This window comes from Thamnophis sirtalis, unplaced genomic scaffold (genome assembly GCF_051295495.1).
Source record: "Thamnophis sirtalis isolate CommonGarterSnake01/CBP01778 unplaced genomic scaffold, rThaSir2_p1.2 scaffold_1, whole genome shotgun sequence".
NCBI lineage: Eukaryota > Metazoa > Chordata > Lepidosauria > Squamata > Natricidae > Thamnophis > Thamnophis sirtalis.
In genome coordinates this window covers 172,658,822-172,672,351 of record NW_028261381.1, presented here as the reverse complement: position 1 = coordinate 172,672,351, position 13,530 = coordinate 172,658,822, and the positions used below count along the sequence as shown (strand labels likewise).

Below are 13,530 nucleotides of genomic sequence, written 5' to 3'. Positions count from 1 at the left end.
AATAGCCGGGTTGGGTGGGAGGGTTTCCTTTCAGTTGATTACTATAGGAAGGAAGGAAGGAAGGAAGGAAGGAAGGAAGGAAGGAAGGAAGGAAGGAAGGAAGGAAGGTACAGGAAGGAAGGAAGGAAGGTAGGTAGGTAGGTAGGTACAGGAAGGAAGGAAGGAAAAATGAAAATGGAAGGAAGGAAAAATGAAAATAGAAGGAAGGAAGGAAGGAAAGAAAAATAAGAGAAGGAAGGAAAAATAAGAGAAGGAAGGAAGGAAAAATAAGAAAAGGAAGGAAGGAAAAATAAGAAAAGGAAGGAAGGAAAAATAAGAGAAGGAAGGAAGGAAAAATAAGAGAAGGAAGGAAGGAAAATTAAGAGAAGGAAGGAAGGAAAAATAAGAGAAGGAAGGAAGGAAAAATAAGAAAAGGAAGGAAGGAAAAATAAGAAAAGGAAGGAAGGAAAAATAAGAGAAGGAAGGAAGGAAAAATAAGAGAAGGAAGGAAGGAAAATTAAGAGAAGGAAGGAAGGAAAAATAAGAGAAGGAAGGAAGGAAAAATAAGAGAAGGAAGGAAGGAAAAATAAGAGAAGGAAGGAAGGAAAAATAAGAAAAGGAAGGAAGGAGTTGGGGGACAACAAACAAGGAGGGAGGGAGAGAGAGGGAGGGAGGAAGGAAAAGAAGGAGATTGGGGACAGGAAGGAAGAAAGGAAGGAAGAAAGGGAAGAAAGAAGGAAGATAGACAAGGAAAGAAGGAGAGAAGAGAGTGGGAGCAAAGGAAGATGGGAGGTAAGAGAAGGAAAGAGAGAAGGAAGGAAAAAAGGAAAGAAAGAGAAGAAGGGAAAGAGAAGGAAGGAGGGAAGGAAAAAGAGAGGAGAGGGAAGGAAGGAAAGGGGAGAAGTGAATGAATGAATGAAGGCAGGAAGGAAGGAAAGATGGGGAAGGGAAGAGATAGAAGGAGAAGGAGGGAGAAGAAGCATCATCATAAAATCCAGCCAACGCCAACGCTTTGCACCCGGCCATTCATTCAGGGAGCCTCCCGCTTGGCTTACCAGGCAGTCCAGCTGCGCCACGGGGGTCTTGGTGCCCGGCTGCCCCACATCCCAGACCTTGACGCAGCCTTTGCCCCCCGTGTAGACGTGCTGGGTGGAATTGCTGATGGTGACGGCACAGACCACCTCGCCGTGGGAGAGCGTGTGGAGCTGGCGGGCGTGGCGTGGGATGCCGGAGCCGATCAGGGCGTCGGGAGGGAAGGGCACCGGCTGCATTTGCCCGTCAGCGCTCACGTGGAAGGAATAGGCTCTGGGTGGGAGGACAGAGAAGGCTCACTTACACAGGCAGCCCACGAAGGGCCCCGGGGAACAGGGCCGCTCGAGTGGCTGCAATCGACCAACATCTGGAAGGCAAGATCAGATGTTAAGCCCAGCTCTCCGAAGCTCTGAACTGCTGGCCTTGTTGCTTATTCCACTCTTTTGAGAGTCTCAGCTCTTGCCATTTCTCCCTATTTTGGATCTCCCCCTCCCCCACACATTAAGAGCAGTTTGATAGCAGCTGGATGGGTGAAGGAAGGGAGGGAAGGACAAGGGAAGGAAAGAAGGAAGAAAAGAGGGAAGGGAAGAAAAGAGGGAAAGCAAAAAAAGGAAGAGAGAAAGGAAGGATAAAGGGAAGGGAAGAGAAGGGAAAGAAAGAGAAGGGAAGATGGAAAGCAAAGAAAGAGAAGAGAGAAAAGAAAGGATGAGGGAAAGGAAGGGAAGAAGGAAGGGAAGAGAAAAAGCAAAGAAAGGGAAGAGAAAGGAAGAGAAGGAAAAAGGGAAGGGAAGAAAAGAGGGAAAGAAAGAGAATTGAATTGAATTGATTATATTTCTATGCTGCCCTTTTCCCCGAAGGGGACTCAAGAGAAAATAAAGGAAGGGGGAAAGGAAGGGAAGGGAAGAAGGAAGGGAAGAGAAAAAGCAAAGAAAGGGAAGAGAAAGGAAGAGAAGGAAAAAGGGAAGGGAAGAAAAGAGGGAAAGAAAGAGAAGAGAGAAAAGAGAGGAAGAGGGAAAGGAAGGGAAGGGAAGAAGGAAGGGAAGAGAAAAAGCAAAGAAAGGGAAGAGAAAGGAAGAGAAGGAAAAAGGGAAGGGAAGAAAAGAGGGAAATAAAGAGAAGGGAAGAGGGAAAGCAAAGAAAGGGAAGAGAAAAGAAGAAAGGAAGAGGGAAATGAAGGGAAGAAAAGAGGAAAGAAATAAGGGAAGAGGGAAAGCAAAGAAAGGGAAGAGAAAGGAAGAGAGAAAGGAAGGGAAGGAAAAAGGGAAGGGAAGAAAAGGGAAAGAAAGAGAAGGGAAGAGGGAAAGCAAAGAAAGAGAGAAAGGAAAGGAAGAGGAAAAGGAAAGGAAGGAGAGGGAAGGAAAGAGAGAAAAGAAAGGGAAGAGAGGAAGAGAAAAAGCAAAGAAAGGGAAGAGAAAGGAAGAGAGAAAGGAAGGGAAGGAAAAAGGGAAGGGAAGAAAAGAGGGAAAGAATAAGGGAAGAGGGAAAGCAAAGAAAGGGAAGAGAAAGGAAGAGAGAAAGGAAAGGAAGAGGGTAAGGAAGGGAATGGAAGAGGGTAATAAAGAGAAGGGAAGAGGGAAAACAAAGAAAAGGGAGAGAAAGGAAGAGAGAAAGGAAGGGAAGGAAAAAGGGAAGGGAAGAAAAGAGGGAAAGAAAGAGAAGAGAGAAAAAAAGGAAGAGGGAAAGGAAGGGAAGGAAAAGGGAAGGGAAGAAAAGAGGGACATAAAGAGAAGGGAAAAGGAAAAGCAAAGAAAGGGAAGAGAAAAGAAGAGGGAAAGGAAAGAAAGAGGGCAATGGAGGGAAGGAAAGAGGGAAAGCAAAGAAAGGGAAGAGAAAGGAAAGGAAGAGGATAAGGAAGGGAAGAAAAGAGGGAAAGAAAAGGAAGTGCGGGGGGAAAGGAAAGGAAGGAAAAGGAAGGAAAGAGGGAAAAGAAGGGAAGGAGACAAGGGAAGGGGGAAGGAAAGAAAGAGAGAAGGAAAGAAGGGAACTTTTTGCCATGCATTATGTCCAGGACCACCATCCCAGAGGGGGGCAGGGGGTGATTCAGACCCCTCTGCTCTCAAAGGGGGAACATGGCTGAGCTCCTGCACACACTTACGGCTTGGAAGAAGACATGCTGGCTTGCATCCCTGCCGAAAGGCTGGAAGCCCTCAAATGCACGTGGGGATCATAAGCTACCTAGAAGGACAGAGGAACTCTGGTTAATACCAGGGAAGCCCACCCACCCCTCCCCTGCAAGGGGGCTTCTCCCCACAGACTCACCAAGGGGGAACGCCCGTAGCTGCCCGTCCCCACAACGGCGGCCCCGTTCAGCTGGGGGGAGACCAGGTGCAGCCCGGCGTAGGCTCCGGTGCCCACCATGTCGCCGTTGACTGAAACGTGGGCGACGTTAAAAGCAGCTTGATAGGAGCTCTGGACGGTGAGCGGATTCCGAAGGCTCAAAGCTGAAACCGAAAGAGAAGATTCTCTGGTTCATTTCCCCCAATTGCTTCAAATTCACCCCGTTTTTCAGTCTTAGCAACTGTATGGACTGAAATTCCCAAGATTCCCCAGTCAGTCAGAGGAATTCTGGGAGTTGAAGTCCACAGATTGAATGAAGAATTCTGGGAATTGAAGGTCACTGATCTGAGTTGAGGAATTCTGGGAGTTGAAATCCACAGATCTGGGCTGAGGAGCTCTGGGAATTGAAGTCCACAGATCTGGGTTGAGGAATTCTGGGAATTGAAGTTCACTGATCTGGGTTGAGGAATTCTGGGAGCTGAAGTCCACAGATCTGGGCTGAGGAATTCTGGGTGTTGAAGCCCACAGATCTGGGCTGAGGAATTCTGGGAATTGAAGTCCACAGATCTGGATTGAGGAATTCTGGGACTTGAAGTTCACTGATCTGGGTTGAGGAATTCTGGGTGTTGAAGTCCACAGATCTGGGTTGAGGAATTCTGGGAGCTGAAGTCCACAGATCTGGGCTGAGGAATTCTGGGTGTTGAAGCCCACAGATCTGGGTTGAGGAATTCTGGGAATTGAAGTCCACAGATCTGGATTGAGGAATTCTGGGAATTTAAGTCCACAGATCTAGAGTGAGGAATTCTGGGAGTTGAAGTCCATAGATCTGGGAATTCTGGGTGTTGAAGTCCACAGATATGGGCTGAGGAATTCTGGGAACTGAAGTCCACTGATCTGGGTTGAGGAATTCTGGGTGTTGAAGTCCACAGATATGGGTTGAGGAATTCTGGGAGTTTAAGTGCATAGATCTAGAGTGAGGAATTCTGGGAGTTGAAGTCCACAGATCTGGGTTGAGAAATTCTGGGAGCTGAAGTGCACAGATCTGGGCTGAGGAATTATGGGTGTTGAAGTCCACACCTCTTTAAAGTTGCTGGAGCTGAGAAATATGGTCTTAAAAGCAGGCCTGCATTTCAATTTAACTCCCCTTTCTCTCTCTCTCTCACCCACACTCACAGGCCCAACCTTAAAAATGAGTAAGCTGCGAGTTACACACTCTAAGCCAATTAACATTCTGGCCAACCACTGTAGTAATTTTTATGAGCTTATTGACAGGGGTGCTTTAAAACTGTCCTTTCATCAGTTTTGCCTCTTCCTTCAGCTAACCTTGGCCCTCCATTTTATTCTATTTGTTTTACTGCCTTCTTAACAGCCCGACTACAGTGGTGACTTCCTGCCACAAATGCTTCCCCCACCACCACCACACACAAAAAGCCTCCTTGCAACTCTTCTTTGTTAATCCAATGGGAATTGCTTCAAGTTTCTAGTCCTTATGATGAACGCAGACATTTGTGAAACAGGACCAGGACAATTTCTCAATACTGGCTTGTTTTTAAAACGATTAAAAGGACAATAGATTTTTCTTCCATCGATCTGATGCCCAGAAAACTGAAGCCTTTAGTCCATACGGCAAAAAGAATTCAGAAATTTGATTAACTAATCTTTCATGTTTTTCTCACTATTTTTTGGAGTTCTCCAGACTTCAGATTATTATTATTATTTTTTGCCTCCCAAAGAACTTTTTTTTTTCTTCAACCAGGGGTAGTATAGAAATTTGCCCTCTTTTTGTGAGATTTGTTATACTGCTGACTCCACAACTATTCATGACTCATTCCGGCTTCTTAAGGCTTCACACAGCAATCATAGCTTAATTTTAAATAAAAGTTTCAAAAACTGAAGAGAGAGAAAGGGTGAGGTAGGTAGGAGACATTCCTGATCCTAAAATTTTGTTTTTTCATTAGGGACTCTATTACCAATTCCCAGCCCGCAGTTAGAAAACTAGTAAGTGTGTGCTAATTTTCTCAATGCTGGGAGATGTTCCAACCTTGGCTTCCCCGAGAAGGCATAAATCTCAAACTTAGTCCCCCCCAAAACCCTCTTTTATTTAGACGGCTGTGAATTATGGTCATTCACAGCCCGTAATGATCCACAAACATTCTGTGAAGATCCCGACAGATGCCTGCTCGAATTGACAAGAACCCACCTTTATCTCCCAGAGACCTAATTGCCAATTACCCTATTTTTTCAGACTATAAGACGCACCGGTGTATAAGACACACCAAGATTTCGACGAGGTAAGGGAAAAAAAAGTTTTTTTCTTCCCCGGCCCCCAGGGACACTCTGTAGGATTCGCAGGGCTGGAGGAAAGCAAAAACACCCCCATTTTTCACCAAAATGGGGGCATTTTCCCCTTCCCCCCAGCCCCGCTGAAGCCCGCAGAGTGCTTCTGAGGGGTGGGGGAAGGCAAAAACACCTCCGTTTTGGTGAAAAGCGACCCGTTATTTTGCCCATTTTTCACAAAAATGAGATCCCGGGTGTTTGTGTGTGTGTCGGGAGGCCAAAAATGGCTGTATTCAGTGTATAAGACACACCAAGATTTCCACGCTCTTTTAGGGGGAGAAAGGTGCGTCCAAAAAATATGGTAGTATAGCACAGAGTCAAACAGGAGGTCTCAGAGCTTGAACCGGCTAGATGAACTAATTGCTTCCTGCAAAGGCTCACTGTCCATTTGTTCCTCTTTTATGTCTTATGGGAGGGGCCAATCATCTCCAAGCCTTACTCCTGAGTCACCCTTTTTGTCTTAATTGCTCTTGCCTTCTGGCAGTTCTGTGCATGCGCACACTGGGAACAGGCTCACACTGTTCTTCTGGCCTTGCTGACGTCAGCACATAACTACCAGATGGCCCTGGCCCCCTCTCGGCCTCCGACGCAAAGCCTTATCTAGATTCCAAGATTGGCCCATGTTCCTCCCCAACCTCCTCACTGTCTGACTCTGGGGCCAACTCCTCAGGCTGCCGATGGACCACCACAGGAGAGGCCTAAAAATGTAGCAAGTTGCAATCTCCCCAGTGGTGGGTTCCGGATTCCGTTGCAACCGGTATGTTGCAACGGGCCCGGCGTCCACCACATGAATGCACGGAGCGCGAGCATGCGTCCTATCCTCCAGCGACGCCTCCGTGAGCCTCCGCAAGGCTCCAGCTGCTTGGTGGAGCGTCATGCGTGGAAGCGCCGAAGAGTTCAAATACAGGTAAGGACGATGGGCGGGCAGATGGGCCCGCCGGAGCACCGTACCGGAACAGTACCCAGTGCTCCGGGCAAGCTCTGGTATGCCCGTACCGGGGTGTTCCGCCTGCAACCCACCACTGAATCTCCCCCTAAACCTGATTCTATCACTTCCAGCATCCCTTTTCACCATCCTCATTACCAAGCGACTCCGGGGATGGTGCAGAGGCCTAGAAGTGGAACTCTCGCCTCACAATTTTGTAATTGTAATTTGTAATTTTAATAGATTTGTATGCCGCCCAATCCCGGAGGACTCCGGGCGGCTTACATAAAAGCAATTTAAAAAATATTTAAAAAGATTAAAACACAGAACTCACAAGCAGGAGGCTGTGAGTTCGATCCTGGGTAGAGGCAGGTATTTCTCTCTGGGCACGATGAGAATATATCTGCCAAACAAAACTCCGCATTGGCAACAGGGAACGGCATCCGGCCATTCGAACACTCTGCTAGCTCCATTCAGTTGCCCAGACTCCATCCTGCAAGGGATTATGGGGTCGTTAAATGAAGAGGATTACCGAGTGATTCCACCGTCTGCTTCGTTACTCCTGGACGGAACTGGGAGAGGGTGCCAGAAGATCCGGGCATGGTCCCTTCGCCTTGGGAATTTGGGGTGTTCGACTTCAAACCGGGGGTGACTGCTTTTTCTACCTGCAAAACACTGCTTATTTATTTCCATGGAAATAGAGAATAAAGTAAAATGCTTATTTATTTATATTTGACACCTTAGCTTTCCAAGGGCAACGCCGGCCCTCAAAATCATTTGCATTTCTTCCTGTCTGGTTTTTGTTTGTATTTTGTGATTTTTATAAGAAGCTAAGGATTGGGACCTTACCCAGGATTAGTTGGAACATCAAAAGTGGCTGAATGAACCGATAAATGACGTTGACCAAAATTTACCGCTTTTCTGCGTCATCAAACTTGTAAAAAATGTGTGTGATCAAATTTGAATTGACTGGTCCAGAAGCCGGCTGGGAAGGTCACAAAACGGTGCTCCACTCCAATCATCGCTGGAGATCGTTTCCAAGAAGAGACTGGACAGTCCCTTGTCTGAAATGGTACAGGATCTCCTGCTCGAGGAAGGGGTTGGACTAGAAGACCTCTGAGGTCCCTTCCAAGCTGTATTCTGATGGATTGACGGATCATAAGACCCTGGGACACTGCAATTGTTTTAAATATATGCCGGCTGCCCAGCGCCTGAATTTTGATCAAGGGACCGTGGGGGATGCTGCAACGGTCGTAAGTGCGAGGACCAGACATAAGTAAAAATTTAAAATACCATTGGGGCTTCGAACGATCATTAAAACAAGGTTTGTAAACTTAGGACCACCTATAACAGAATAGAATAGAATAACGCAGTTAGAAGGGACCTTTGAGGTCTTCTAGTCCAACCCCGTTTGGCAGGAAACCCTACACCACTTCAGACAAATGGTTGTCCAATCTCCTCTTAAAAGCCTCCATTATTGGAGCGTCCAAAACTTCTGGAGGCAAGTCGTTCCACTGGTTAATTTTTCTAACTGTCAGAAAACTTCTCCTTAGTTCTAAGTTGCTTCTCTCCTTGATTAGTTTCCACCCATTGCTTCTCTACAATCCCTTAATCATCTTTGTTGCTCTCCTCTGCACTCGTAACAGCAAGAGCACTTAGATTTATATACCACTCCATAGTGCTCTAATAGAATAACAGAGTGGGATGGGACCTTGGAGGTCTTCTAGTCCAACCCCCAGCTCAAGCATTCCGTTCCAGATGGAATGGCTATCCAAAAACTCTTCGTGAAAACCTCCAGTGTTGGAGCATTCACAACTTCTGGAGGCAACTTCTGTTCCACCGGTTAATTGTTCCCACTGTTAGAAAACTTCTCCTTAATTCCAGATTGCTTCCCTCCTTGATTAGTTTCCACCCATTGCTTCTTGTTTTGCCTTCTGGTGCCTTGGAGAATAGTTTGACTCCCTCTTCTTCGGGGCAACCCTTGAGATATTGGAAGACTGCTATCATGTCTCCCCTGGTCCTTCTTTTCATTAAACTAGACATACCCAGTTCCTGCAACCGTTCTTCCTATGTTTTAGTCTCCAGTCCCCTAATCCTCTTGGTTGCTCTTCTCTGCACTCTTTCTAAAGTCTTAGTGGCGTAAGGGGTGCTTAAATCTGGCCAGCCTGGAAATAGCAAAGTACCAGCCCACAATGCCTCTGGCAGCCAAAACGGGGTGTGTATCCTGTCCCTCCCGCACGTGGCACCCCCCAAACCCCGTTTTCAGCCTGGACACAGCCCCTTGCAGCATTCTGCCAGCCCCCCCCCCTCCTCCCCGCGCCCTATTTTGGCCTAGCAAAGTGCTGCAGGAGACATCCATCCCGTCTCCCCCCACCCCAGCCGGCCTGCGGAGTTAGAACTACAATGCTGATCTGGCCCTCGAAGAAATCCAGTTTGACACACACACACACCCGCAACCTATAAGATAGTGTCTCCATACTGAGAACCACCGCAGACAATTGTGGTCACGCTGTATTGTTGGAACGTGGGCGTTGAGGCGTCCTTGGTAAAATGCTTGGGGAAACGGCCGCGAGAAAAACAGCCTGTTTTTTTTCCCGGCGGTGACCTTGAACGCAGCTTGCTTTCAAAGAAGCCGAACGAAGCTTTTTAATCCTTGCAGCGCAAATCCTCCATTTATCTGCAGAGAGATACCACATGGAGGAATCTGCCTCCCGACCACCATTCATCTCCTAACGCCAGGAAAACAAAGGGCCCTTCTCTGAAACGAAGCCCTGCCTGTTAGAAAGTGTTAAAAAGAAAAAAGAAATAGAATAACAGAGTGGGAAGGGACCTTGGAGGTCTTCTAGTCCAACCCCCTGCTTAGGCAGGAAACCCTACACCACTTCAGACAAATGGCTATCCAGCATCTTCTTAAAGACTTGCAGTGTGGGGGCATTCACAACTTCTGGAGGCAACTTCTGTTCCACTGCTTAATTGTTCTCACTGTCAGGAAATTCCTCCTCAGTTCTAAATTGCTTCTCTCCTTGTTTAATTTCCACCCATTGCTTCTTGTCCTTCCCTCAGGTGCCTTGGAGAATAGTTTGACTCTCTCTTCTTTGTGGTAGCCCCTGAGATATTGGAAGACTGCTATCATGTCTCCCCTAGTCCTTCTTTCCATTAAACTAGATATGCCCAGTTCCTGCAACCGTTCCTCATATGTTTTAATCTCCAGTCCCCTCATCATATTTGTTGCTCTTCTCTGCACTCTTTCTAGAGTCTCCACATCTGGGGTGCTGCAGTGTCTGTAGGGGTGGGAAATGATCTTAAGTCACTTTTTTCAGTGCTGTTGTAACTTCAAACAGTCCTTAAGTGAACCATTGCAAATCGAGGACTACCTGTAGCAGCCCATAAAGAAGAGCTGAGTGACACCTGATTGGGTAAAAAGGAAATTACAACAGCTAGTTGTAAGGCATGGTAGATAAGATCCAGGGGATGAAAAACACACAGTAAAATTTGAGCTGTTGCAAAAACAGAACGGAAAGGAAGGGAAAGGGAAGGGAAAGGAAAGAAAGGGGAGGGAAAGGAGGAAGAGAAAGGAAAGGAAGGGAAAGGAAAGGAAAGAAGGAAAGGAAGGGGAAAGAAAGGAAAGGAAGGGAAAGAGAAGGAAGGGAAGAGAAAAGAAAAGAAAGGGTTAATGAAATGGATGTACTGTGAGAGGAGGGGAGAAGAGGAGAGGAAAGGAAGAGAAAAAGGAAAGAGAACAGAGGTCTTCATAAAAGGCTTTCCAGAATTTGGCATTCTCGCCACAGCAAAGCTTCAGTCTTGGACGAAGGACAGGACTTTGGGGGCATCTTGCCAGAGAGGAGGAGGGGGCTGGCCAGGAGAGTTGCAAGGGAGAGGGGTGAGAAGTCAGATATGTCTTCAAATGTGGAAATTCCAGCAGCAGCAGCCGGCTTTCCCCAAACTTTCCTGCAGCTGTTGGCGCCACCGTTGCCAAAAATCAGGGTCTGGAAAGCCTCCGGGGGCCCCAAGAGAGCCGTTTGAGGGATGCCTCCCTCCAGCCCTGAGGTTGGGGGAGGGATCCTGACAAACCCACATCCCTTCTCTCTTTGCAAGCTAAGTACGGAAGGCCGAGGGAGCAGAAAACAGCTGTTGCCTAAAGCCCTTCTCCCGTACTGTGAAATTGGGGCTTTGGGCTCATACAGGCCAGTCCTCGACTTACGACAAGGCGTCGAGCGGCCGTTCCAAGTTACAACGGGACTGACAAAAGTGCCGTCAGAACTTCAAAAGGTCGCTAAATGCACTGTTGCATTTAATTTTTAAAACGTTAAAATGATTAAAATGTTTTGTGGGGCTCTAAGGCATTGTGCCTTGTTTTGTCCTAATGGATAAATTGATATCCGGTCACCAGCTGGCTTGATTTGACGGCCTCACTTGGATCTAGATCGGGGATGGTGAACCCGTGGCATGGGTGCCACAGGTGGCACGCGGAGCCATTTGTCAGGGCACACGAGGCCTTGCCCTGTCAGCTGACTTCAGCCTTTTTTTTGAGGTCATTTTGTGCCCTCCCCAGGCTCCAGAGGCTTTATAGGAGCCTGGGGAGGGCGAAAACAGTCTCCCCCCACACCCCCGGAGGCTCTCCAGAGGTTTCAAGAACTTCCCTTCCAAGGAGGGGGCAGGGGGGGCCGTTTTCACTTTTCCCAGGCTCCTATAAAGCCTCTAGAGCAGTGATTCTCAACCTGTGGGTCGGGACCCCTTTGGGGGTCGAACTGCCCTTTCACAGGGGTGGCCTAAGACCATCGGAAAACACATATTTCATGGTTGGGGGCAGGGGTGGGTTTCTCGCCCCGTTCCAACCGGTTCAGTTGGAACGGGGCCAGCGGTGTCCTCGTGCATGCGTGCAGCGCACGCATGCGTACTAGCGTCTGTGCGATGCTCTAGCTGCTCCTGGAGGATCGCGCAGGCGCTGTATGCGTCCTGCGCATGCGTGGAAGCGCAGAGCTCGTCAAAACCGGGTAAGGAGCGCGGGCGGGTGGGCCCTTCGCCGTTCCCGGAAGTTACTTACTTCCGGGTTCGCCGACCAACCGGTTCGCAGGGACCGCCGCGAACCGGTTGAAACCCACCCCTGGTTGGGGGTCACCACAACATGAGGAACTGTATTAAAGGGTCACGGCATTGGGAAGGTTGAGAACTACTGCTCTAGAGCCTGGGGAGGGCGAAAAAAGCATGCAAAAAATGGGGGGTTCGCGCTGGTCATGCGCGCTGGGGTTCGCGCATTGCATTATGGGTGTGGCATGCCCGCACACGGCTCCCACCCTGCACTTTCCCCCTGCTTTTAGCACGCGAGCCAAGAAAAGTTTTGCCATCACTGATCTAGGTGTTTCTCAGCACTCCTAAGTCTTCAAACCTGTGAATTTCAACTCCCAGAATTGAATTCTGGGAGTTGAGGTTCACTCTGTTCCTTAGAAAGCAAGAGGCAAAGTTTTGGTCCCGACAAAACTTCTTTCATTTACACGATTGTGAATTCCTTTCATTCACAGTCAGCAAGGCTTAGCAAACAGTCTTTCCAGAGGAATGTTTATCCGCACGCACCTTATCTCGCTTTGGAGAGCTGCCAGATAACTAGCTTCCAAACACAGCAAAACGTGGCACAGAGTCTCTTATAATCCCAAACAGAACTTTCCGTACCGAAGAAACAAATTGTTTCCTGCAAAAGCCCCCTCCCCGTTTGTTCCTCTTTTGCTTCCTGTGGGAGGGGCCAATCACCTCCCAGGTGTGGCTTTACTTTTAAGTCAACCCTGCTTTCTTACTTCTTCTTCTCTTCTGGCAGCTCTGCGCAGGTGCAGATTTAGATTTAGATTAGATTTAGATTTGTTTTATTTATATGCTGCCCTTTTCCGGGAGGGACTCAGGGTGGCGAACAACTCAAAGGGGGGGGAAAGGGAACATAGAACACAATACAAGTAGTTAAAATAGCCAAGAATCACACAGCCACACAGGTCGAGAGGGGAGGGGAACTCGTCAACCCCAGGCCTGCCGGCACAGCCATGTTTTGACGGCTTTTCGGAAGGCCTGGAGAGAGGTGAGGGTCCGAATCTCTGCGGGGAGCTCGTTCCAAAGGGCCAGAGCTGCCACAAAGAAGGCCCTCCCCCGGGTCGTAGCCAGATGGCATTGGCTGGTAGACGGAACCCGGAGGAGGCCGACCCTGTGTGATCTAATGGGTCTGTGGGAGGTAATTGGCAGCAGGCACACTGGGAACAGGCTCCAGCTGTTCCTCTGCCTCACTGCTGGCTAATTTCCTCTCTGCCTCTGACGCAGAGTCCTCGTCTGAGCTTTCCTCAGCCCCGGGACTGGCCCATGTTCCTCCCAAACCTCCTCACTGTCCGATTCTGCTGCCAGCAGGCCACAACACATGCATTTGAAAATTGCCGGCTGCCGGCAGGTCACAACAATTGCCAAGTTTGAAAAACACTGGTTTAATGGAAGATCTAGATGTGAAAAGCTCCCTTCTCCAACCGGGAAACGGTGACCATCTTAGACCAAGCCGAAAAGTCCAAAAATGCTAGAGAATTCCTGTAAGCCTGGCCGTCAGACGAATGGGTCATCAACAGGCACATAGAGATAGACAACATCTTCATACCGTTGGAAAGGGACAATCAAAAATCCAAAGAGGAAACAAAAAGGCCAAAACACCTTTCCCACCAGCAATCAACACCCAGGTAAGCACAGATTCACATCTGTTAACCCACAATCAAGAAGTGAACAATACCCCGATTAAACAACTTCCGAACAAGTCAGCAATAAACAACAACCCCAATCAAGGAATCACAAAACACCATTCACACCGATATTACCCCAATATTGACAGGGCAAGCCCCTAGTTCTAGAAAATGAGAATAAACACCCACTTCTAGCACTGATGACGTTACCTAGTTGGGTAATGAAAGTTCTGCAAGAAAAACAAGCACCAAAGATTCCACATTCCGCCTCTTTTCCTTCCT

General features: G+C 48.1%; 1 protein-coding gene across 1 annotated transcript in view; it reads right to left on the bottom strand.

Annotated features, from left to right (window-relative positions):
* The window catches only part of LOC106547948 (transducin-like enhancer protein 1), an 83,806-nt gene that overhangs the window by 16,534 nt on the left and 53,742 nt on the right, over window positions 1–13,530 (bottom strand). The window contains exons 12-15 of the mRNA XM_087703312.1: window positions 7,083–7,215; window positions 3,271–3,452; window positions 3,107–3,186; window positions 1,035–1,284 (exon numbers count right to left, since the gene is read on the bottom strand). Of these exons, the coding sequence (XP_087559438.1) occupies window positions 1,035–1,284; window positions 3,107–3,186; window positions 3,271–3,452; window positions 7,083–7,215 (645 nt within the window). The remainder of the gene's footprint in view (window positions 1–1,034; window positions 1,285–3,106; window positions 3,187–3,270; window positions 3,453–7,082; window positions 7,216–13,530) is intronic.